General features: G+C 35.5%; 1 protein-coding gene across 3 annotated transcripts in view; it reads left to right on the top strand.

Moving 5' to 3' along the window:
- Positions 1-25,052, top strand: part of LOC144432591 (sestrin-1-like) — a 112,803-nt gene that overhangs the window by 52,630 nt on the left and 35,121 nt on the right. For all 3 annotated transcript variants that reach the window (XM_078120837.1, XM_078120839.1, XM_078120838.1), the window contains exon 4: positions 15,378-15,407. In XM_078120837.1, coding sequence (XP_077976963.1) covers positions 15,378-15,407 — 30 coding nt within the window. The remainder of the gene's footprint in view (positions 1-15,377; positions 15,408-25,052) is intronic.

Below are 25,052 nucleotides of genomic sequence, written 5' to 3'. Positions count from 1 at the left end.
CAGGAGGACCCAGGGGTGATAGCCAAAGTTTACCACTAGGTTTGAGTCTAGATAGACTGTGATTTTCTCTGTTGCCCCTCCCCATTACAGGAGGACCCAGGGGTGATAGCCAAAGTTTACCACTAGGTTTGAGTCTAGATAGACTGTGATTTTCTCTGTCGCCCCTCCCCATTACAGGAGGATCCAGGGGTGATAGCCAAAGTTTACCACTAGGTTTGAGTCTAGATAGACTGTGATTTTCTCTATCGCCCCTCCCCATTACAGGAGGACCCAGTGGTGATAGCCATAGTTTACCACTAGGTTTGACTGCATGCAGCAAGATATGTCATGTTGTTCAGTCCTATCAGGCACAAATGTCTGTATCTTATAGACTAGACTTTAGGTTAATGTTCTTTTTGTTGTAAGTTGATTCAATAAGTTTTGTTGCACATAAAAAAACTAATTAATTGTACTTTCTAAAAGATGTGTACTAATTTAGCTACATGCATTGTCATAATATGTCATTTGGAGTAATATAGACTTGATTGAATAACATGATCTTTTGATAGATGGTTGTTGTTGTCATGGCAGGAAATATGTAGACACACACCAGTAGTACTAAAGTAGTAGTCTTATTTAATAACATGACCACCTGTTGATGTGATTTGTGAGCAGAATGTTTTCAAGGAATAGATAGTGAGACGTTGTGGTATAAGATTGTACATCCTCTAGATTTGAAAGCCAATAGCAAGTCTCTTGACTAAATTTGTGCACTATAACTGATATGGAACTCTAGATTTGAAAGCCAATAATAAGTTTCAACAGAGTTGTACACACTGTTATAACTGCTATGGATCTAGATAGATTTGAAAGCCAACAAGTCTCTCAACAGAGTTACACAGAGTGTTATAACTGCTATGGATCTAGATAGATTTGAAAGCCAATAACAAGTTTCTCAACAGAGTTATACACACTGTTATAACTGCTATGGATCTAGATAGATTTGAAAGCCAATAACAAGTTTCTCAACAGAGTTATACACACTGTTATAACTGCTATGGATCTAGATAGATTTGAAAGCCATAAGTCTCTGGCTAAACATTGCACACTATAACTGCTATTGCACTCCCAGCAATGTCATCCCACTGTACATTGCACTGCAATTGTACGATTATCCAATTTAGGTGTTCATGGCTGAATCTATATATATAACAAATATCCCAAGCTTAGCCACTAATTGGTCACAAGGTGACCTGATAAATCAAGAGCAACTTGAAGTTGTTTGTTGACCAGGAAATAGGAATCCACTTTTAAATAATCTATTAATCTAGTGCAATGTCACCAGGATTTGTAGCATTGACTGTACATAAGGTGAAACCTTGGGCATAAAGCCGTCATGCTGTTACATGCCAAGGCTCTTCTTCCTGGTAAACTTGCGCAATCACAGAAACAAGACTAGTATAATTTTACCCCTTTCATATATAGTTGGTTAAATATGACAATATTATCGATGTTATCAACATTTTATTGTATTCTGATAGAAACATTCTGATACATATCTCCGGAACCAACTGCCTGTGGGGTATCCTCACACAGTCTCATACAAATTTATGTGATTTACAGAACAGGTCAAACAAATTTATATTCCATTTGCTAGCATAGTATTGGCCTGATGTTGAATTGGTTTAATGTATGCAGACATGACATTTTGTAACTCACTAAACACATGCTGGTAATAATTTATATTATAAGCCTTTAAATGCCACTATACTGAACCAGTAGTGTTTAGCTAGCCAGCCTGATGGAAAGTATTCTTGAGCCCTACCCTACAGTTGCATCATATTAACTTTTTATCCTCAAGGCAATGTGAAAAAAGAATTACTTGCATAACTATCTGAATAATTTGTCCTCTCTGTTTATGTCACGTGTGATGATATATTTGTTTTTTATATTTAAAAAAAGGGAAATAGAAAAGTAATTTGGATAGCAATGATTGCAAAATATAGAAATGTGAACACTTAGTTTAGACTAGAGACCAATATGTAGTTTGTTAGACTAGGAATGATATTAGTATCAAGGTCCAATTACAGCCCCAGGGCACCTTATTAGTTTAGTTTACATGTATATATAGCCAACACTTGTTGATTGAAAAGTGAGAAGCTAAGCACAGAGAAACAATGGCTTGAAGTCACTATACTGTTACTGATATATCACTGTATCTTGACAGATTATGTAACAAATACCATTACTAGCTGAGAAACAAGTGTATCGTGCTGGGCCCCAAGGATTTAGCTGCACTAACATATTTTTACCCATATACATATAATGACAGTGGTGGGGTCGGCAAGGTGGTAGGGGTAGGGGTGGGGTGGGGATGGGGGATTTATTATACATATGACTATTGCTGTACAAGATGGCAGCAATATAGATTATCATGTGGGTTCTCACTCAATCCCTATCCCTAACCAAGTCTTACCTAGCCTGTTTACTGCACTGTCAAGATACATTGTTAGCTCTAGTCATACCTCCTAGGCCAGGGAATACGAGGGATAGGACTCGATAGGAGGTGTGACCAGCTAATGATGTATCTTGGTGGGCACAGTACACAGGCTAAGGCTAGTAGCTTACCCTATGATGAAGTAATCAAACAGAGCTGCTCCTCAGTCTAACTTCAGGAATGACTGAAGAGCAGCTCTGAAAAACTGACATTTCAGGAAATATCCCTTCCAGATATATATAATTAATAAATAATTAAGTATATATACAGTGTGATTGTGATAACAAGTACTTCATCATGTCTGTTATATCTAATGCTTGCTCTCTAGCATGTATGTGTATGGTTAACCCACTAAATAATGATAGATTATTCTAGAAGTTAATTATGCTGTTGTCAGTGGAATCAATGACTTATTACTTAAATTGTACAACAATGTACATGCAATGTCTTGTTTCTAACTTGCAGACATATCAATGTCTTCCCCCAGATTGGCAAATGAGCTGAGTTGATACCTCTTATTTCTTGTTACTAGTGTTAAGTAACTTAGCAACGTCCTCCCCCAGATTAGGAAACTCTTGAGTTGAATTGATCCTCAACTTATTACATTCCAATTTTTCCAGATCACAGGACAAATACCTTTGATCCACAACATTCTTGCAAACAAGCTCCTTCGTGAAAAGTGTTTTGTCACCTCACAGTCACATTAATGAATAAAAAGCACTCTCATTCTTAGGATTGCTTGTAAGGGAAATAATTTATTATGGTGTTCGAAATGTGATGAGAATAGACTGGTTCATAGGTGATACTGAAACCTAACACCTTTATTGAGTAATAGATTCACAGTAAATGTTATCATTTTCCACCTTTTCAATAGTATGCTCATATTCTCTAACACGTTATTTGCTTCTGTGCTAAGCAAACACATTTCACTTTCTTTGGGTTTTCTCTCTCACGAAACGAATAGTCACCATTATGAATATGTTGATGTTCACAAACAGCCTAACAATGGTGTTCAACCTCATTATGTATTCACGACAGTGGTGTCCTTGTTCTTATTGTATTTGTATGCTTTACATGGTGGGATATTTAATAAGTTGGATACAAAACACTATTGGAAGGTGTTGCACACATTTTTCAATGGCCTGATCCATGAGCTGATCACAGTGTTGACACTATTAAAAGTGCATTGTGTGAAAATATGTGTTCGTTTCTCCAGAGTGTAAAGAACAAACATGTACATGTTATATCTGTCTCATGTATCTGTCTAGCCTACAGACTTTACATTGTAGTCTAGTGTTATCCTTTATCGAATTTCAAAATCTCTCTTAGGGTTAGAGATGATTCAATACCACATTGATATCCAGACTAACAGATTCTGTCTAATACTCTATCAGGATTTTTATGTTGCAGTCCAAATATGGGCATTTGCGCCAAAGAATCAAATGATAATTCATCTCAACAGAGTAGGGAGCATCACCTCTCGATGCAAAGAAACAAACATCCACATTTTGCTGCTGTAATATTTTTAGATGTTGTTCCCCAATATTTTTCTTTGTTCAGCCAAGGAAAATACAAGTAACCTATGGGGGCTTTGTTATGACGAATACTGACAAAACCCTTAGGTCATAAGTATTTTCTTTCAGAATGAAGAAAAATATTGGAGAATAACATAACTATACTAGCACCAGTAACATCAAAGAAAAATCAGGGGAAAGTAATGACAATTTTGAACGTTTTTACTTATGTTTTGAATACTGCAGAACCAGTGACATAGACACACATTGTCATGACATAGACACACGTTGTCATGATGTAGAACGACCAGGGTATATATTCCATGTTTTTTGTTCAACTCAGTTTGTGCATGGTACATACATTTTATATGATAGGGACTTTATATTGATATTTGCTGTTGTTCTTCATCCAGTTTAATCGATTGCCAAGCTATGAGAGCTTATAAAGTGATAAATTTTGATCTTTTCATATCTTGCCAATACACAATATAAGCTTCCCTGACAAGTACAGTATCTAGGAGGTTTCTATGTGAAACAATGGCACAATAGTGAATGCAAAGTAGCACATGATATTATTTGGTAGTTATACTTCAGTAAGTAAAACCATGCATTATAGGTCACATAAATTAAAAATTAATACTTCCATTTTTAATCATTTACGTGACAAACCGTTACTGTATACAGTATTTTGAAGTAGGATTTAGGATTTCCCATTTCATTGGAGTTAGCGGCAATGGATTGGGGTGGGGGTGTCAGTCAGCTTAACATCCTACCGCCGACCCCTATATCACCACCACCCTGAATGCAATCATCTTTAGAGTTGCGTTAACATACATTCATCAAAAAATTTGAATTTACTCCTGGTAAATTGATTTTAAATATTTATAGATTTTAATATTTCACAAATGTTATTGTTGAGATGCCATGATGACTCACATCACAAACATATTTATCATTATTAAGTGATATGAACTTATTTTTCTCATGTATGGTCAGAGAACAGATGTTAACATTTTGTCATATTTGTCTGGTAAGATAAAATAATGATCATTTCATTAATCTAAAACATCAATTTTTGTGTTGACATATGTCAGGTTTAATAAAATAAACACTATTGTATGATAAGTGCTAGTACAGCTGAAATCTAACTTGTGTCAGAAACTGAAACTGTTGTTTTTCACAAAAAATGACTGGTATAACAATACACACCAAAAACAAAAGTGTATTATCTAGGGGGGGGGGGGGGGGGGGGGCTTACAGGAGGTGAAACATCTCTGGATTCTCTGTGTTTTCACTGTGATGGTTTGCCACTGAAAATAAACCTTAATACCATTTATTGGGAATGGCAAATTTGGACAAGATTGCACTTAAAGTTTTACGTGAACACAAAAGACTTTACTTCAAAAAATCCTCTTGTACAGTGATAAAGTTAGTTACATCAACTCTTGTTTGTGAGCTGGATTTACTGGTGAAAAACAAGTTCTTTAATTTGCATATCCTGAGTCAGCTGGACTGTGTGCCACACTGCACAAACAGGGTCAGAGCCTCTCATTGAATATGCAAAAATCAGCTGATGTCACACCCAGTACACACCCCCACAATTGGTCCAATCGGATTACACAAATCATGGCCAACCACAGCTGATAGTAAGCTGATTGGCCAGGTGAAGGACACTATTGTTGTACTGAGCTTGTAGACCAGTATGATGTGGATGTATTGTTCCATGAAGTATTGAGTTGACTGGACTTGACAATACCTGTTTTAGGAAGGCTTGCCTTTGCCTTCCTTTGGTATGACATCGTTGGACTGATAAGAATATGGTCAACACATCGACTTTGTACTAGTGTGTAATTACCAGCCTTGAAATACTTGTGGTCTAACATTGGTGACGTCAATTACATGTAACATTGGCTTTCTGTTGAGTGTGACACACCTACCAGCACATACTGAGACAGACCAAAGCAAGGAAAGTGAAGAAGACCAATGTCATCATTATACAGCACAATACAGGCATTTCTGAAGAATAGTACGGGTATCAAAATTATATGAATATTAATTTCATATTTTTCTGTTAAACAGAGAGAGAAAGTGGTTACATTAATCACTGTTGACGTGTACACATTGATGTACAGTAGATGACCTATTAATCCTTAGTGAGCATCAGTGGTTTCATATTATACAGCTGAGATAAACACGAAAGAAGAAGTGAATAGAATTATTGAATAGATAAAGTAGTTTGTGTACTCTGGATACTTTGATTATTACAAGTACATTACTTCATGAAGATACTGTGTGTGTGGGCAAAGTTTCTCCTTGAAGTCTCTAATAAGATTTACTTCAGTCCATACATTGTTTGAAGCCAATCAGCTGCTGTCAGATAACAGTAATGCTTGGCTAATATTTAACTTATAATCTGTCAGAGAAGTTACAGAAGGGTTTCAAACTCGGGCCCACCCCACACCATTTACATACAACTCTCCACCGTCAAGTTGTCCACAGAACTGAAGGTTTTCAACCTCACTACCTTATGCTACGTACAACTTTCTGCATCACGTTGGGAGAAGAAAGAAAAAACCAGACAGTGAAAATTTACAGATTCTGATATTATCATATCTACTGCAGCAGTTAATTCTTTTGGACCTGTCATCTGACAATGTAAGGTGGAAATTTCCAAAGTACGATCTGACCAAACTGACAGTTGCAGTTGGAGATAAAAAGAAGCAACCCGAACCTTTGTGACGTTACCTGTAAAACTTCTGTAATATACATTTTTCAAAATTGACTTGGAAACCAGTCTTGCATCCATAAATAGGAACAACTGACTATCACACCAAGAGCCTTTTGGCTGTAGAACTGTCAAAAACTCCACTACTTTATAAACAACTACGGTACTCAATGCATTGGATGTGTTAGCAAGGGACATATGCAGTGGTAAACAACTGTGACTTACATGTGAAAAAATAAATACAACTCAGGAGGTACATTTACTGATTGTTCTGATTTCAGAACAGTATTTACAAAATATATATACCTCAAAAGGTGCAATATAAAATTGACATAATACATAAAACATGGCTGTGTGGTGTGACGGACCTCTCAACGCATTTGACTATTACTTCCTATGTGACGAAAGAAATGGAAATTGTGTCTGGAACAATAACCGCAATAATGAAAAACAGGTAGGGAATCTTTTTATCAGTGATCCCAAATTGGTTGTTAGTCAAAATGGGAATGAAATATGGGATTATTGTACGGTGTATACACGTTAACATATAACAAGCTGTGCTATACAGTATTACGGATTATGATCAGCTGGCAACTAATCACTGCATATCCATGTAACTGTATCTACAATGTTCAGACTTGGTTCAGTATTGGGGTAAAATACAAAACAGTCAACTGTGATATGGTTCTTGTTGATCCTTGCTATTAAAATGAGTTGGGATAAGGATATTTGAAATGAGAGATAGAAATAGATAACATTCAATCAGAATTCATAAATGCTGACATACACACTGCATTTACATGTAGGTAGTCTAGAGACTAGCCGCTGAGTTTGAACTTTAAGACCCTTTATTTGGTAAAGACATCTTCTGATTCTTTGGTGTTATGGGTTGTATTAGCAAATGAAACAGTATACTTTTACACTTAATATGGCTGCTATAACGATTGTGATACATACAGAAAACGCTTTACTTTGGTGTTATGGGTTGTACTAGTTGTATTAAATCAGTTCTGTGCATGTACATTTCAATATAATCACATGACTTAAACTAGATGGTGTACATCAGTTACTGTAGTTCTAATTTACCATTTAGCATCCAAGTTAAAACTTTACCACCATAAAATATGTAAATATTGAAATATTATATATATTGGTAGTGAAATGTCTGTACAAAGGTTGATGCTAATCAAGTTTGAAAGTGATTCTTTGGTTGTAAGATACTAAAGATGAGGAGACCCACCAGGGTGACAGCTAGACTGAGTATTTGGTCCCGCCCCCACCATCTCCTAAAAGTGAAATATGAACAGGAAAATGCTGTCCTTGTACATTGAATATGGAGTATACAACAGGTTAGGTGCACAGAAATGAAAGCTTTTGTCAACACTTTTATTGAATTCATTGAAACAATAAGATGTTTTCAAATTAAAATTTCAAAGACTCATGCTGGTCTTATTTGATTTCAAAAGTGCAGATAACTTTACTGTTTTTGAATAATTGTAATACTGAGTATTCAAGTTTAAGAAAGTAAGCTGGTACTGGTGGTAGGAGAATTGTCCTATTGAGAGCTATTGATTGTCACTGTATGTGGTATTGTTGAATTGTGCTAAGTCAGCAAAATTATGCACAGACATACTAAAAATAGGTGAGACATTCACTTCAATACACATACAGTCAGTGAAACATGATCTACACTGTAACACATCTAAATATGTCTCTCCTGAAAGTACATGCAAAGAGCAATGAATGAAATAAAAATACTTTGTTATGACGTAAATAGTTCCTGTAGTGTTGGCAGTGGTAAGGGGTGAATGACAGGACAGGCTCAGTAGGTTGTCTAGTAGATCTGTTCTAGATACATGTACTAGGTAATCCATCAGTCTGTATAATAGTAAATGAGCTTGCGTTCTAGCAAAACAACTCTCTTTGATTACATTATGGTATCTAATACTCTAGTGGCATGACATTTCTTTTCTTGCGTTAACAGTTTCATCCATACCAATCTTAAAAGTTGTCATAGATGAGATTGTTTGTTAGCTTCACATCCCCTGTTATATAGGTTTGTAGTGCAATGACACAAATTACTAATCTGTATGTTATAATTTTAGTGGTGAACTTTGAAATTTTTATTCCATTTTACAAATATCATCACGGTCTCATCAGCAATTCAACTCTCATACTAGGTTGTTAACCCCAGGTAACATTAATAGTATACAGAATATAGAACAGTTTATGCAATAGATATGAACTGTCAGTAGTAATTTTCATTTCATACTGTGAACCCAGAGGCCATGAACATTCATTCTCACAGATTTGTACTCGAGCTGGGTGAACTAAACTGGGTATTTATTTCACAAGCACCTGGGGTCATGGATGGATAGATAGAACAGGGCCAAATATATGAGAGAGAGAGAGAGAGAGAGAGAGAGAGAGAGAGAGAGAGAGAGAGAGAGAGAGAGAGAGAGAGAGAGAGAGAGAGAGAGAGAGAGAGAGAGAGAGAGAGAGAGAGAGAGAGAGAGAGAGAGAGAGAGAGAGAGAGAGAGAGAGAGAGAGAGAGAGAGAGAGAGAGAGAGAGAGAGAGAGAGAGAGAGAAAGAGAGAGAGAGAGATTGAGAGAGAGAGAGAGAATGTGTGTGTGTGTGTGTGTGTGTGTGTGTGTGTTTGTATGTGTGTGTGTTGTATGCAAAGACATCTTGTCTGTGATATATAGTGAAATGGTTATATGGTTGCTATTTCTAGACACTTATATGAAATCCTTTAGGGAGTTAGGGTAGTAGATTTGTATCATCTGCAGTGAATTTAGAATATACACTTTCAAATGAAAATTGTGGTGAATTTTGACAAGCAAGTTAATATTTCATGTGCACTGAAATACAACGTAGTCATAGTGAGCATATTGTACCCTTGCAATATTTAAAACCAGTAATTTTGCACTCTCACTCTCACAGAAATATTGATAAGTATATGTAATTATTGATGGCTGTAAAGCAGCCCGGTGAAATGACAACCTTGTAGGTATGTGCCATTCAGAAACAAGCGACAGTACGGGGCTCGAACCTGCAATCTGCAGATTCCAAGCTGGCCACACTAACAATTCACCCATCATGACTCCATTAATAACCCCACCCCCACCCCTTCCCATGCAGCACTCCAAATAGGGAAGTGTAAATTACAGGGTGCTGGCCTTCAGACTACTATTATTATACAAATTAAGTGGCCTTAGGTTTTATAAAAATATTCATGAACTGTTTGTCGGCTGTTGATAAATGTAAAAGGAATATAATTCATAATTTATTTTCTTTCTTTGTTGTTTAAATACTTTGACAGGCTTCAGTAATTGGAAAATTGTAAGGAGACTGTTGTATAGATTTTAAATATTTATGAAAAAAATACAAAATTTTGGTCTGTATGAAAATGGGTCAGTGTAAGAAACAATGCAAGGACATACCCTCCATCAAGCGTTCTCTCAGCTAGTTTCATTTTATTGCTCTGCAGCTTATAGTCACAAAGTGATTTTTCAATCCATGCCGTTTTTAATCTAAAATGAATGTTTCCACATGTTTCAGTGTATCCCTGAAGTTTTTTGCTGAACATGTGAAAATTGATTATTTGCATACAAAGCAATGTCCAGGCAAGTCAGTCTGTATAAATTGATTAGGTCTGTAGATTAAATCATTCAAATTGACCTTGGTCTAAAAACGTGACCCAGGATACACATGTTTGTCAGTGTCCGAACAGCCGGCCGGCCGGCCGGGTGAGAACAATGCAAGTCAAGTGGTAAGCTGTTTCTTATCTCCAGTAAACAGGGCATATTCAAATCAAACTATTGTTAGAAGTGCGCAAAGCAAACTCCATTGTGGTCACAGTGATTATGTCATTGCATCTTGTCTAAATATAACCAAGAAAATATAATATAACTTCAGTATTAGAGGCAGGAATGTTGAAATAAGTCATCGATCATTGAAATGTATACGGGTGCAGTATTAAAGAAAGACTTTCAGACTTTAATGATTGATGATATTGATTGCAGTGCAGGTCAGAAAAGTAGGCTAAGATGGAGGTAACCTTATACAGGGTTTGTTTGTGAAAGGGAGATTTGATTTATTGATTAATGGATGCATTGTTGGTAGATCCAGACTGTGGCAATGCATAGTTGTTTGTTTTATAGAGTAGGACTGTTTTATATTGGGTACGACTGCCATTGTTCCTATCAGAAAAAAGAAACTACCCTAAATTCACACAAGTGAAATGTGAAGAAAAAAAAGTTTTGCAACTAAGTAATCTAGGATTTATGTTTACATTGCTTGTGTTAATTAAACAATTTAAATGCAAATCATAATAGTGATTCTTATATGAATAACTTATTGCAATTAATAACTTTAGAGAATAGGAAACATACGTTCAGAGTAGTGCAGATATTCGTAGCTTATTTATTATTAAAAATTAATATTAAAAAGGGCTGGGGTTACATGCTGGGATTGTAAGTTTATTTGGTTTGTAGGCTAAGAAGGTGAAACTTAATTAAATGTTGCGTTAGTATCATCGTATATGTATATCTGAATCCAGTGTCCATCACACCTACATTGTACCCCCAACCCACCTCAAACCTCCATGGCATTGTTAGACAAAAGAACATACCAAATCTCAAAATAGACCAATGACTTTCAAACTGTGTATAATCCATTGTGTAACTTAGAGCCAGGAGAACAAAGATAGAGTGTCTGTATATTACAGCTGCTTGTGCAAGTCACCCACTTAATCACACACACAGGTGACTTCTTTCGGTCACTGCTGATGACAAGTATTGATTTTTGTGGGCAAGTATATTGACTGATAAAGAACAGAGCTAGAATTGTTTTCAGGGGTGTTTAAGTTCTGATTTCATCATACACAGATGTGGTGAGACTTACAAGTGTGATAAAAACTAGAATATACTTAAAATTAATATGTTTAAATTTTTAGAAAACTCTGCCCCACCCCTACCCCTATACTTGCTTGGTGCTATGAAAACTCCAAAGACTGCTGATTATTGCTGACATTTCAATTTTGCACACGTAACTCAAAGCTGATATGTCTTCCACAAATTGTATTTTATATACTTCTGACAATTGTGCAGTGCAGTACAGTACAGTACAATGATTTTGTCACAGCTTGGGCTTCAAGTTGTCACCATAAATCAAGGTAATCAATTCATCTGAACATTTTAGTGACTATAAAATATGACTGTTAAACTAGGCCAACAGTCATAGTTCATTGTGTATCAGGAATCTGACAATACTCTAACCTTGGCTTACAGTATTTACAGTAAATTATTCTGAAGGCAGCCTTCTTTTATTTGTCCCCACGATAATATCAATTCCAAAATTGAGAAACATAAGACTTTATTCCCATAATTTATTTTGCCTGTAAGTGAAATGTTAATAAACTAAATGTTAATGGTAACATAGGTACTTATTTTAAAAGTCTTTTCCACAATGACTCTCGTTAGAAATCAAGTCTAGCATAGAATCCAGTCATGTGGGGATTCTTGGCTCAATTGGCATTTGCCCTGCCCTGCCTGGCAGGTATCTATTGTTGTAGACCGTCAAATGTGGCACAAGAGCTTGAATTGCCTGGGCTTGCACTCAACATTCTATTCCCTGGTAGGCCGTTTTACCATGATGCATTTGTCCTACATAACAGTTACATGAAATTTGTATTATATACTGTTTCCTCAGACTCGCCATAGCTATTATTTCAGTAACAGCCCTCAACGATGAGAATCAGGGTTACAAGACCAAATATTATATATTTAATAAAATTTTACAAATGTAATGAGATCTTTCTTGTGACAGCTTCAAACTATTAAACATTATATTATTGAAATAGAAGATTCTATACCCCATGATAATTGATATTATTTCCTTTTAAGAATCAATTAAAATGTCAGAATGGTCCTCATATTTTCAAAAGGCTAGCACACACTTCCACGTATATGTTAGCCCAGAGACTTGGCTACCTGATTTGACATACTGGCTTGACAGTATAGCCCAGAGACTTGGCTATCTGACTTGACATACTGGCTTGACAGTATAGCCCAGAGACTTGGCTATCTGACTTGACATACTGGCTTGACAGTATAGCCCAGAGACTTGGCTATCTGACTAGACATACTGGCTTGACAGTATAGCCCAGAGACTTGGCTATCTGACTTGACATACTGGCTTGACAGTATAGTCCACAGACTTGGCTATCTGACTTGACATACTGGCTTGACAGTATAGCCCAGAAACTTTCCTTTTCTTCAATTTTGTAGCTTAGATATTGCTTTCCATATCTCTGTTGTTCAAATATATGAAGATAGTTTTGTCTAAAAGCCGGAAATGACCTCATGATGTATTATTTTTAAACTGATTGTGTGTATGACAATAGTATTATCAATTGTTACTGCACGTGACAAAAAAATTCGTGATAGAGAGTAGTCGATGTGCACCTCCTCAAAAATATGTCATTGTGCCACCTACATGTACCCTACTCAGGATATATGGTTAGGTCTGGTGTGTCCATGTGATAATATTGACTAAGATTTTCAAATCACGAGTGTTACGTTCTGAGATTTATTCTAAATATTTGAAACCAATCGTGAGTGAACAAGACTGACTGTTTGCAGTCTAAAGTTCTTAGCTTATCGAAAGTATATTGTGTGTACTGGTTTGGCTAATAGTTTTATTTAATTTTTGTTTTTAAGATCAAAGGAATTTATAGAGAAGTGCCTCTTATTGAATTACAATTTGTGTGTCTAGATAAACTTTGAAATGTTGTCCTATATAATTTAACTTGACTGTAGAGAAAATGTGACATAATGAAAAACTTCAGAATTAGAAAAAAATAAGATTGGGATATCTAAACAAGAGATGTTCTTGTTTATTGCTGAGAAAAGAAATGAAAATGTACAACTTTGCAAACAAAATATTGATTTCTCCCCAAATCAGTGCAAAAGTTGAATATTATTAATAAAGAACAGAGTTAGAGGTTTACCTAATCACAGTAATGTTTTAGTGTACCAGGTAGCTTTAATAGTCTGAACTGAAAGTCTTGAAAAAATCAGATGTATTACTTTTGAATTTGTTTTAAACGCCTTTGAAAATATGCCTCTTCATTATGAATCAGCTACCCGTCACTTTTCAACATCACCCCACATTGCGATTTATAGGCAGATAAGCACACCTATCTGGTGATGTCATACTTTATTATGCTAATGAGCATGCTAACCTGGTGATGTCATACTATATTATGCTAATTCGCACATTGACAGATGGCCAGCCATTTCTCATTGAAAAGCATGTTAACACAACCAGAGTCATCAGAAAACTATATTTTTACCCTGATTAAACTAAAAAGTTCATTTATGGTGTACAAAAAGTAAACACCTGTCCCTTCGTACCGGAGACAGAGTACATATAATTATTCATGAAAATGTTCTTTCAACTTGTACATGGTAACCCCTGACCAGACCTAGCTGCAAACGTCCCTATTTAGTTACAAAGTTGATATTGTGACAGAGAACAATAGGTTCATCAGATCGACCAATGAGATGGATATAAAGTGTTATTTTTCACTGTATTGTATTTCTGTACAAGGGATACCAGTGCATATTTATTAACATACAATGCGAAATAGTTCCACATTGAAATCAATCATGTATTGCTTCAAGGGTTTCATTTCTTAAAACACAACATGCTGTTAACTATACTGTTACTTTCATGGCCTAGTTGTGTATTCCACTCGAATGCAAATACATTTTAAATTAATCTTGACATGCATACAGTGTGAAATATTGAGCTGTACTAAAGTGGCTTAAAATTAGGATTTTCTGTCTTAGACAGTCTCTGAGGTGTCGTGCTCCATGATAAAGCACCTGTTGTTTTCTCATCTGCCTTCCTGCTACACACATTTATCTATGATGTATATAAATGAAGGGAAGTGAAACCTAAGTATTAAAATGTACTGATATTATTGGACTCAAGAGGGAAGTTTTGATGATGATAAATCACTAGGACATATGGTATGGCAACTAAAAGTTTTGGTTTGAAATTGTTGCAATCTTTTCATTACATGTATGTCAGTCACTTTGGTGTGATAATGAACTTGCGATATATTATCCATGTATTACAAGTGACTTAGTCACACATACTTATGCAAGGATGTCTCTATGATTAATGCTATTATTAAAGATTGGTTCATGTTTTGTGAACACTTTGTCTAGCTTTGGTAATGTAGAACCCCTGGTAACAGATGGATACAGCTATAAAGTTTTAATAAATTATGAAATATAAACATTAAATTTAGGAGTAAAAAAAAGAGATATGAATTTAGAAGTCCTACGAATACTGATGTCTGAATTCAATACCAGTGTGCTAGCCATTCTTGTAAGCCTTCTATGATCTAGCATATTTAGTTACTGATACAACATGTGTCTTGGACATTATCGTAAAGAGGCTTGTAATACAACAATTGTGTATACCTGAAGAAAATATTATGATGATGATGATGATGATGATGATGATGATGATGATGATGATGATGATGATGATGATAATAATGATGATAATGATGATGATGATGATGATGATGATGTTGGTAATGATAATGATGATCTAACTTTATCTTTCTTTTATTTATTGCAGATTGTTCCAAGTGACACAGACCATGAGGAGGTGAGTTGTGTACAAATTTACATATAACAGAATTTAATAATATCATATGTTGCATTTGTCATACACTTCAGTTGCAATTGGTTTGTGTTTTTTATACTGAGTAATTGAAATAATTTTCCCATGAGTTCTCTGAACACAGGTTCTATGACTAGTAATGTATTAGAGAAACTTGGATAAGTTCAGGTTTGTTTCGGCATTTCGCAGAAGAGTTCAACATCAATCGTAGAGGACCACACCAGTTTTATCTAGTTTTAATGGTGGTGGGTCATCTCGTAAACATCTCGGTCTTTTCATGCATGCATGATAAATGATTTCATTGTTAGGATGAGGGTCACTAGTTCTGAAAGCTAAATTGAATTGCAGACAATTCATACATGCTGCTAAGGCTAAATGTTGTTGTCATGGATCACTATGTTGTTTGTTATCTGTGTTTGTAGAATCACCACACAGCTCAAGAACCACTTTCAGATTGTGCTGGCTACACTATAGCCTAGTGCTAGTACTAGGCTGGCACTAACAGATAGAGGCATGTGCTAGCAACCACACCAGCCTTATGGTAAAACTTCATAACCTGTAAATTATCACATGTCCATCATATTGCTTTGCCTCCACTTAGCAAGGCATGTGCATTTGCTTATGAATAGTAATATTAATAGTCTTACGCGCTGCCATTGACCAGACCCTATTGGGTGAACATTTTTCAAATCATCATCATTGTTAGTTTTGACAATGTAATCAAGACAAGCTGAGAAGACAGGGCTAGGAGATAAAGTAGGCTTAGCTAGGTGTTATAACATCAGACTGACACCAGGCTAGCTAACCAGAAAGGGGTTATTGAGGTGTACTTTAACACCAGACTAGTCCAGTGTTAACATATTAGACTAACACCAGACTAGTCCAGTGTTAAGATATTAGACTAATACCAGACTAGTCCAGTGTTAAGATATTAGGCTGACACTTGGCTAACAAATCTGAACATTCAATCCTTAGCAGTACTGTAACACCAAATCAGGCTAGTCAGGTGTTTACATCAGGCTGACACTGGTAAATACTTTTCTATACCTGTTACACCATGAGGACTAGCAACCATACCAATCCGTAAGATGGATTGGGGAACTGGTGGCAAAATACTTTCGGCAAGTAGTACTGTCATGGCATTCAAAATATGCATTGTACCAATTGTAGTTAAAAGGAAAAAACGGCTCACTCCAGACTAGAATTCAAATTTTGGTTTGAAAAACATTGAAAAAGTTGGCCCAGAACAAAGGAATGAACTCTTGTAATCCTTTAATATGGTTCTAGTGATATGACGACACTGACCGAGGATGGAAACATGGGCCTTTAAAGGTTATAATTAACTTCAGCTTAGTATGACCTTGGCACTTAATGAATGTTTGACCCAGCTTACATGCCAAAGTGGGTCAAGTCCAGTGTCAAAGTTACAAATAATTGTTTGGACATTTTTATGTCAGAAGTCATATGTGCAATGGAGACCATTCCATTATCCCTGGTAGTGGTAGGTCTGCAGGGCTGTTGACATTATTCGTATAACCTCCTGTATAATGGTCCCAGTATATCGGTTAATTGTCACACTGAAGTTCCAAATACATGTAGTTGATTCAAGTATCATGTGATCAATATCGCTCTTATATAAATTATGTCAATACTAACAACTGCAAAAAAGAATATCACCCATAATGTGGACAACTAAACTTAGGATCAATGTCCCAACTTGCCCAGTAGTAGTGTGTTCTAATTTGAGATAAGATCAGAACAGCAAAAAATGAACAACAGCAAAAATTTTTTCTGAAATTTAAAGTCAATGCCAAAAATAGTTTGTTCAAATTTCAGATAAGATAAAGGCGATTTCATTATCTCTGAAAAACAGCTGAAATAAAAAAGTATGCCAATGTAGGTCTGAAATTTAAAGTCAATGCCAAGAATAGTTTGATAAGTTATATAGATAAAGGTCATTTCAATATCTCTGTAGAACAGCCAATAATAACAAAGAAAAAAGAATCCGCCTTATTTGCATACCAAGATGGATCATCTGAAATGTCCATGTCAAAAATAGATTGTCCAAAATTCAGATCTGATAAAGGTCATTTCAGTATAAGTAACAGAAAAACAAAACAAAAATACCCACAAAGCTAGTCTGCATGCCAATGTAGGTCAATGTTTACAGAAAAGTCAATGTTAAAAATAATTTTGTCCAAACTTTAATACCAGATTAGGACATGATAAAGGTCATGTGATCCTCTATACCAGCAACTATACATACAACTGCCCACACTGAAGCATTAACAAAGAGAACCTGTTGGAAGGGAAAGAAACTACAGGGAAAGTAAACAACTGAATTTGAATTAATAAACTTGGCATAGCATGTTGGATGTACAGAGACTTGTATCACATTCCATCATTTGATAAGTAGCTGTATAGCCACTTTACATTCGCAAACAAATTTGAAGTCCCCTGGCATTTCATGTACACAGAAAGACTCTGAGGTAATAAAACTGTTCTTATCAAACCGTGAAATGTATCAGAAGTCTCTGTACTTCCAATATATGCTGTGCCATGTGTCAGCATATTAATTCACCCCATCCAACACCAGCCAAGGAAGTAAACTTGGATGTCTATAAAACTAAACAAATGATGACTTGATATTTATAGTAATAATAAGGCATTTTCTTAGTTTCTAAAAATAATATAATGTGTTTCTTAGTTTCTAAAAATAATATAACATGTTGTGATAAAAAATAATGTTCATATTTTATCATGTCCCTATTTCTAAGTTTGTATTTATAGCCACTACAGCTGACCAGCAACTTATTACCGGGGGGGGGGGGGGGGGGGGGGGGGGGGGTTGTGTTGCTGATCATGGTAATAAGTTACTGGTCAGCTGTAGTGCATAAATGCCAACTTGGAAATAAGGGCTACTTTTGTCACATTATCAAAGTGATCTCATTACATTTTGGACTTTGCAGCAAAATACTTGTGTTACTGACATAGTACTGTCCTCTCATGGTACTAGGTGTTCCAGGCTCTCTACTTATGCAGAGGGAACAAGGGGGATTTGTTGCACCACACGTACATGTACATTGCATACTGTACCATCAAATACACACCTGTAATATTTCAGTTGTCCTGTGTTATGATCTAGCTCATTTAGATCAGTGATATGTAATCGTGCATCACCCAATGCATACCTGTATATTGTGGTTGTTCAACATTTTGATCTAACTGGTGTTTATTCATTAGTGATGTATTTCATCACATACACATGTACCTGAAACATTGCAGGTATATTCTACGTGGTGATCTCGCTCGTTTACATTGGTGGTAATTAGTTGTGAATCATCTGATACACACATGTAAAGGCTTCGGCTATAGCTACCTTGCAATTATTCTGTGCTGTGATCTATCATACTGGATAGGTGATATGTAACTGTGTGACATTAATCAATGAAGTTGAAGTCACTTGAATACCACACCACACCACAGGTCAACTTATGTCATCACTTCTGTTGTCCTGTTTAACATACTGAAAAGCCCCTGAAATGTTGAAGATAACCTATGCTGTGTCTAACTCACTTAGATCGAAGATATAACATATGCCGTGTGTCTCACTTAGCTCAGATGTATGACCTACGCTGTTTCTAGCTCACTTAAATCTCACACATCTACGACCCATGCCGTATGTGTGTCTCACTTCAGATCAGATATTATATACGACCTATGCCATATGTAACTCGCAGATCAGCGATATCACCTACGCCGTGTCTAACTCAGTTTGATCGGAGATACAACTCTGCTGTTTCTAACTCCCTGAGATCAGAGATACGAGGTACACTATTGTGTCTAATTGACTTAGACCAGAGATTCGACAACGATATTGTGTGCAGTGCAACATTACAGGAAATCATCGACGGTGTCCATGGTGATCTAACACATTTCAATCAGAGATTTGAAGCATTTAACAATGCGACTTTAAAAGTAGAAATTGTCAACCATGTAAATTGTGTAGTGGTACGATCAGTGCATACTGATAATGTTATGTCCTCAGTAGATGACGTCAAGGTAAATATGATCTAACACACAGCTATTGTTCTTGATGCATGACTTCATTGTGCATTCCATATACCCTCTGACTTGCTTGGATCAAATTGCATGAACATGTCAAAAGTCATTTAGGACTGTACTCTGTAAGATACAGTTATTCGTGTCTGATATAAGGCTGAACAACACGACGTATCTTACATTTATATTTAAAAACACATCTTTCAAAGAGCATTTTCATTTTCTTTGTAACTCTAAGCACCACTGAATATTGTGTAACTTTGGATATTTGGTGCTATATAAGTTTGTTAGATTAATAGATAGATCGATAGAGAAAGAGAGAGCGAACGAGATAGATATATAGACAGACAGACAGACAGATAATTACTGGGCCTAATTGTGTATATGATAATTTAGAAGAAATTTTAGTCACTATTTATTTTCATGTTTTTGTTTTCTAATGAAATAAGCAAATATTAGCCTTAGATGAAATTTTCAATAATGATAGTATTTTGTTTGAGAATCTTTCTGTAAGGGAAACTCTGTAAATAAACTTTGCATATTAGTTTTCTCTGACAGTTGCTATCATAATTTCATAACTGAACCTTGGTCAAGTGAAGAGAAAGCTTTTATAGATTGACTGTGTCATAGTTAATACTTTAGAAGTAGGACTGTTATGACTATTGCTTTAGTCTAAGAAGCTATCTGTGGCTACAACAATCTCTCGTGAGAAGTAGATTCAATACCACAGCCTCTAAACTATTACTACCTTTACATGTACGTGCAGTAAGTCACGAAGTCCACCTTTCGTACTTGTTCTTTTTATGAACACAATAGTCTCTGTTGTTTTCATTGTTATCAGTACCTTTCTTTAAATAGGTTAGTTACATCTGATCATGTTACTGCAAGATAGAAATGTGGACCTGTATGAAGGTTTTGAAGTGTATCTACATGTAGGCATGTAGATACTAAAATATGTCATATTGTTCTGCCCTCATCAGCCGGCCTTCTCTTGCCAGTTGGCAGCATGACATGTACGATATCTACAGATTGCTTGTCACATAACCCAAAAGAAGATACAGTCTCATACCAGAAGCTGTATCATAGGAATGCAACGTTTTATACAATCAAATCTGCAGTGTGCCTAGCAGTGGCCCCCACCTCCATCTCCACCTCCACCCCCGCCCCACCCTCCTGGTAGTGTGATCCTAATCTATTTTTGCCATAGTTATACTTTTTGAAATTCTTGTGGTATTGTGCAAGTCATTCTATTCCAGTCTTTAAAACTGTGTTGAAGTGTTCTTATGTTTTGGCCTATTGCCATTGTGATACTTAGATACAAAACAAACTGTCAGTCAGAAGTCAGAACTAATTTGTCATGGCAGGTTGCATACTAACATGTATAGTTTTACAAACATACCCGTGGTACAGTTACTGTTACTATGCATACTGATGTGTACAATTTTACAAACATAACAAATATTAGTTGTAAAGTTATGTTATGATGGTAATTTAAACCACATGAACAGTTGACCTTTCTCAATTTTCATGATCTGAGTATAAAATGTTATGTTTATGTGGGCATTTCTTATTTCTAAATAACTTGTGCCAAGAATAAGGCTACCAGTAATTCTTGTTCAAAAGATAGATTTTTTTTTAGCAGGAATTCTAGACCTTTGCCTTGTACTTAAATCTGCTTCACATTGCCTTTAACGCAAGTATATATATTAATTGTTGGGCCTTCCTAGTCTGTCTTTTTGCTAGATTATTAGTGGATGCGAGTCACAGATTCAGTTAGTAGTTAGTCTAGTCCCTATACAGAGTCGTTACGATTTACACTTCCACAGAGTCCACATTGATGGTTTAGAGACTACACTGGCATCCAGACTAGCTAGTAGTAGAAAGGCAAGGCTTTGTCATCAATCTCCAAGTCACATTTGGTGTGTGTACTCGTACAACATGTACAAAATAATTTAGCACATGGCTATCTGGGGCTGTACAATATATTGTGCAAATTTACCTAATATTTTGACAAATGGTATTGTCTAGCCAGAGATAAACACATCTGAAGGCTAATGCAAACCCAGTGTCATCAATGCTGTCACAGTGTCAGTCAGTCAGTTTGTTTGAATAACTTTTGCATAAAAGTTTATGATGATAGCTAACCCTTTGATTCTGGTCTCAGTCTGTCAAAAAACGTAAACAACAAAAAGACAACTGTCTAATTTGGCCATCTGACAAAAAAAAAGATATTAGCAAAACATCAAGTGATATGCAATAATTCTAAAATTCACGTGATATGTCCCGACTTAATGAGTGACCTCTAACTATGTGTCTACGTGTGACATAATTTTGTGACCAATATTATCATCTAGGCAACTTTTATTGTCACTTGAAAAACGTAGACCTTGTTGCAACAAGGACTACAATCAAATATGTCATTGCTTCAAAACATCATTAAAAAAACTCATTAAAATTGACAATGCATGCCAAATAATTATTATAGAGTGAATGTACAGTATGTTGTAATGAAGTGTACACACAGAGGTGAATGTAAAGACAGATGACTATCTTAAAAAAATCTTCTTCCATTAAAAATCTGCCCTTACATGTATCTGCCAGTGTTTGCTCAGTGACTTGTCTTTTTATATATTATTATCACAAGAAGTGCTAGAGAGCAGCTTTTTGTGACTGATAGTAACATTAAGACAAGTCTCTGGGCTACCACAATGTTATCTTGACAATATGTAAATAATTTTTCTTCTTCTTGTGCTCCATAGTTCTTCCAGTCCTACTTCTACCACCACCACCACCACCACCACCACCACCTCTATCCTTCCCACCACCACCACCGCTATCCTTCCCACCACCACCACCACCACCACCATCACAACCTCTATCCTTACCACCACCACCACCACCACCTCTATCCTTACCACCACCACCACCTCCACCTCTATCCTTCCCACCACCACCACCACCACCATGAATGTCCCGTACTACTCACTCTCATATACGACCTTACTAATACTAAAGGAAGGGAGTAATTATAAATTAAATAAGTCTCTTCAAATAACTTAGAATTCGTCTGTGTGGGTAAATTATAATATTGGATTATTTAAGCTGTTGATCCAAGTGTACTGTTCAAAGTTTAAGGTAACAATTTTCAAGTGTCTGTTTGGATCTAAAGTTGAATCTGATACAATGTGTAATGTAAACGAATTTTTTGCTAGGTCAGCAAGTACATTGTCTCATACATGTAGTGTAGTATCCAAAATAAATCATGGGGCCAATGTATGCTATTAGTGAAATAATAAATACCATAATTATGTAATAAACATTATGTACGTTATTACACAATTATGGCTATTGTAATTTCACACAGGAAGTAATATCATATTTCATCAAATTCCCCAATTCACTTGTTCACAAATTTAGAACCCCCTTGAGCAGCAAAATCACTGATATTAAAGTAATTTGTTATCTACCACAACTGTAGGAACTACCCTACCTTTAATTGATTTGGTACATCCCTAGTGAATAATGTGGGTGAAGAAGGTTAACATGTACAGGAAGTGGGATGAAAAGCACACTATCATAGGGAAGCTCATTTCCTGTTGTTTTGGTTTGTCTACCTACATGTATGTGTCTATAAATGATGTCACAGGTGATTTAATACTGTCAGTTTAGGTCAGAACATACTATGTAAAATATATTGCATCATCCTTCAAAACAAGGCAATATGATGCAATGATTTTGCAGTAAATGTTATTTGCCTCTACATTGGGTATATATTGGGAAAAGTTAATGTGATGAGACGTTGTTGAGCCAGATAGCCAAGTCTCTAGGCTGTTAAAGTTTGTATGAATACACACACCAAATGAGCTTACAGATGTCAAAATCAAAAACTAATAAAGTCACTTGCCTCCAACATAAAGTAATATGTATTTTGAAGTAAAAAGATAGAAAACTGAAAATTGTAACAGATTTCTCCTCCTATTACTAGAAGAGAAGTCTTAGCCCAGAGACTTGTCTTGGTGCTACTATCTCAAGAAGTTAGCCCAGAGACTTGTCTTGGTGTTACTATCTCAAGAAACTAGCCCTGAGACTTGTCTTGGTTATAATATCTCAAGAAGCTCTTTCCAGCAGATGTAGGTATGGAGAGCTTTTGAGATAGTAACACCAAGGCAAGTCTCTGGGCTTCAGATAACACCAAAACTGGTCTCTGGGATATAGATAGCAGCAAGACAAATCTCGGGGCTATAGAATTCAAAAATCTCAGCAAGAATATAATTCGATCAGAAAAAGTAACCACATAAAGTTCACGTCAACAAATGCCGATGATGTTTATGTCAACTTTGAAGTACACTGAGAATTATCAGAATAGATGGACTGCTGACCTTAAAGTGAATTGCATGAGTTATGATTTCACATGATCGTAATTAGGTAGTAACAAAAACCAAAAGTGACAAGATTTCTGTCTTAAAACGAAAACCTTTCATCCTGCTAGATTACCACAAATTGAGTAATTCACTTTTCAGATTTTGAATCAACGTACATGGAAATTTTGTGATTAAATCTGTCATTCTGGATGAAAAAGTCAACAAGGTTACCTTCTATGTACGTGGGTAGAGATATTACATTATCAGACAAATTGTTGTTTTGGGTACAACTTTACAAGTCAAATATATTTGGTCATTGAACTTGCTGGTTTGGGTCTACAACATTATTGAATGAATATCATGCCATTGCTGAATTGCTGAACTGGTGAAAAAATTGTTTTAATATAGAAATAGTTTATAAATAGGGAATAAATTACACAACTATATATATTAATTTCCACTAATTAGTTATGACGTTTGAAAACAATAGATATACATATTAATTATTACTAATTAGTTATGATGTTTGAAAACAATAGATATACATATTAATTATTACTAATTAGTTATGATATTTGAAAACAATAGATATACATATTAATTATTACTAATTAGTTATGATGTTTGAAAACAATAGATATACATATTAATTATTACTAATTAGTTATGATGTTTGAAAACAATAGATATACATATTAATTATTATTAATTAGTTATGACGTTTGAAAACAATAGATATACATATTAATTATTACTAATTAGTTATGATCTTTTTAAACCATAAGTTAATTAGTAGTGCCACATAGAAATGTATTTTTCCACATAAATAATGCATAATGTAAAATATAAAAAAAATTGGAAAACTTTATGAACAGAATACAGGATTCTTCCATGTTTGTGCTCCTGTAACCTATAAACTATAAACTAAACACAATGATGATTGTTGCAGTACAAGAATTAGTGTTGTGTTAGTACAAGTCATCGTCATAAACCACAGCCTCTTTTACGGCTCCATCCAAGTGGTTATTTCGTAGTGTAGCCGAAGAAATAACAGCTCTGCTTTGCAAGAATGGTGTAAGTTGGCTTTAATACAGAACATCATTGGTCACCCACTGGCACCATATAGGATAGGTTGAAAATAATTTTTTTGTGCATCACTAGAACTTACTGTGTGTCAGTTGTGTGCCAAGTTGGTTACATTGCAGGG

This window comes from Glandiceps talaboti, chromosome 3 (genome assembly GCF_964340395.1).
Source record: "Glandiceps talaboti chromosome 3, keGlaTala1.1, whole genome shotgun sequence".
Taxonomy (NCBI): domain Eukaryota; kingdom Metazoa; phylum Hemichordata; class Enteropneusta; family Spengelidae; genus Glandiceps; species Glandiceps talaboti.
The sequence above is the reverse complement of the archived record's forward strand: the minus strand, read 5'-3'. Positions and strand labels throughout refer to the sequence as shown.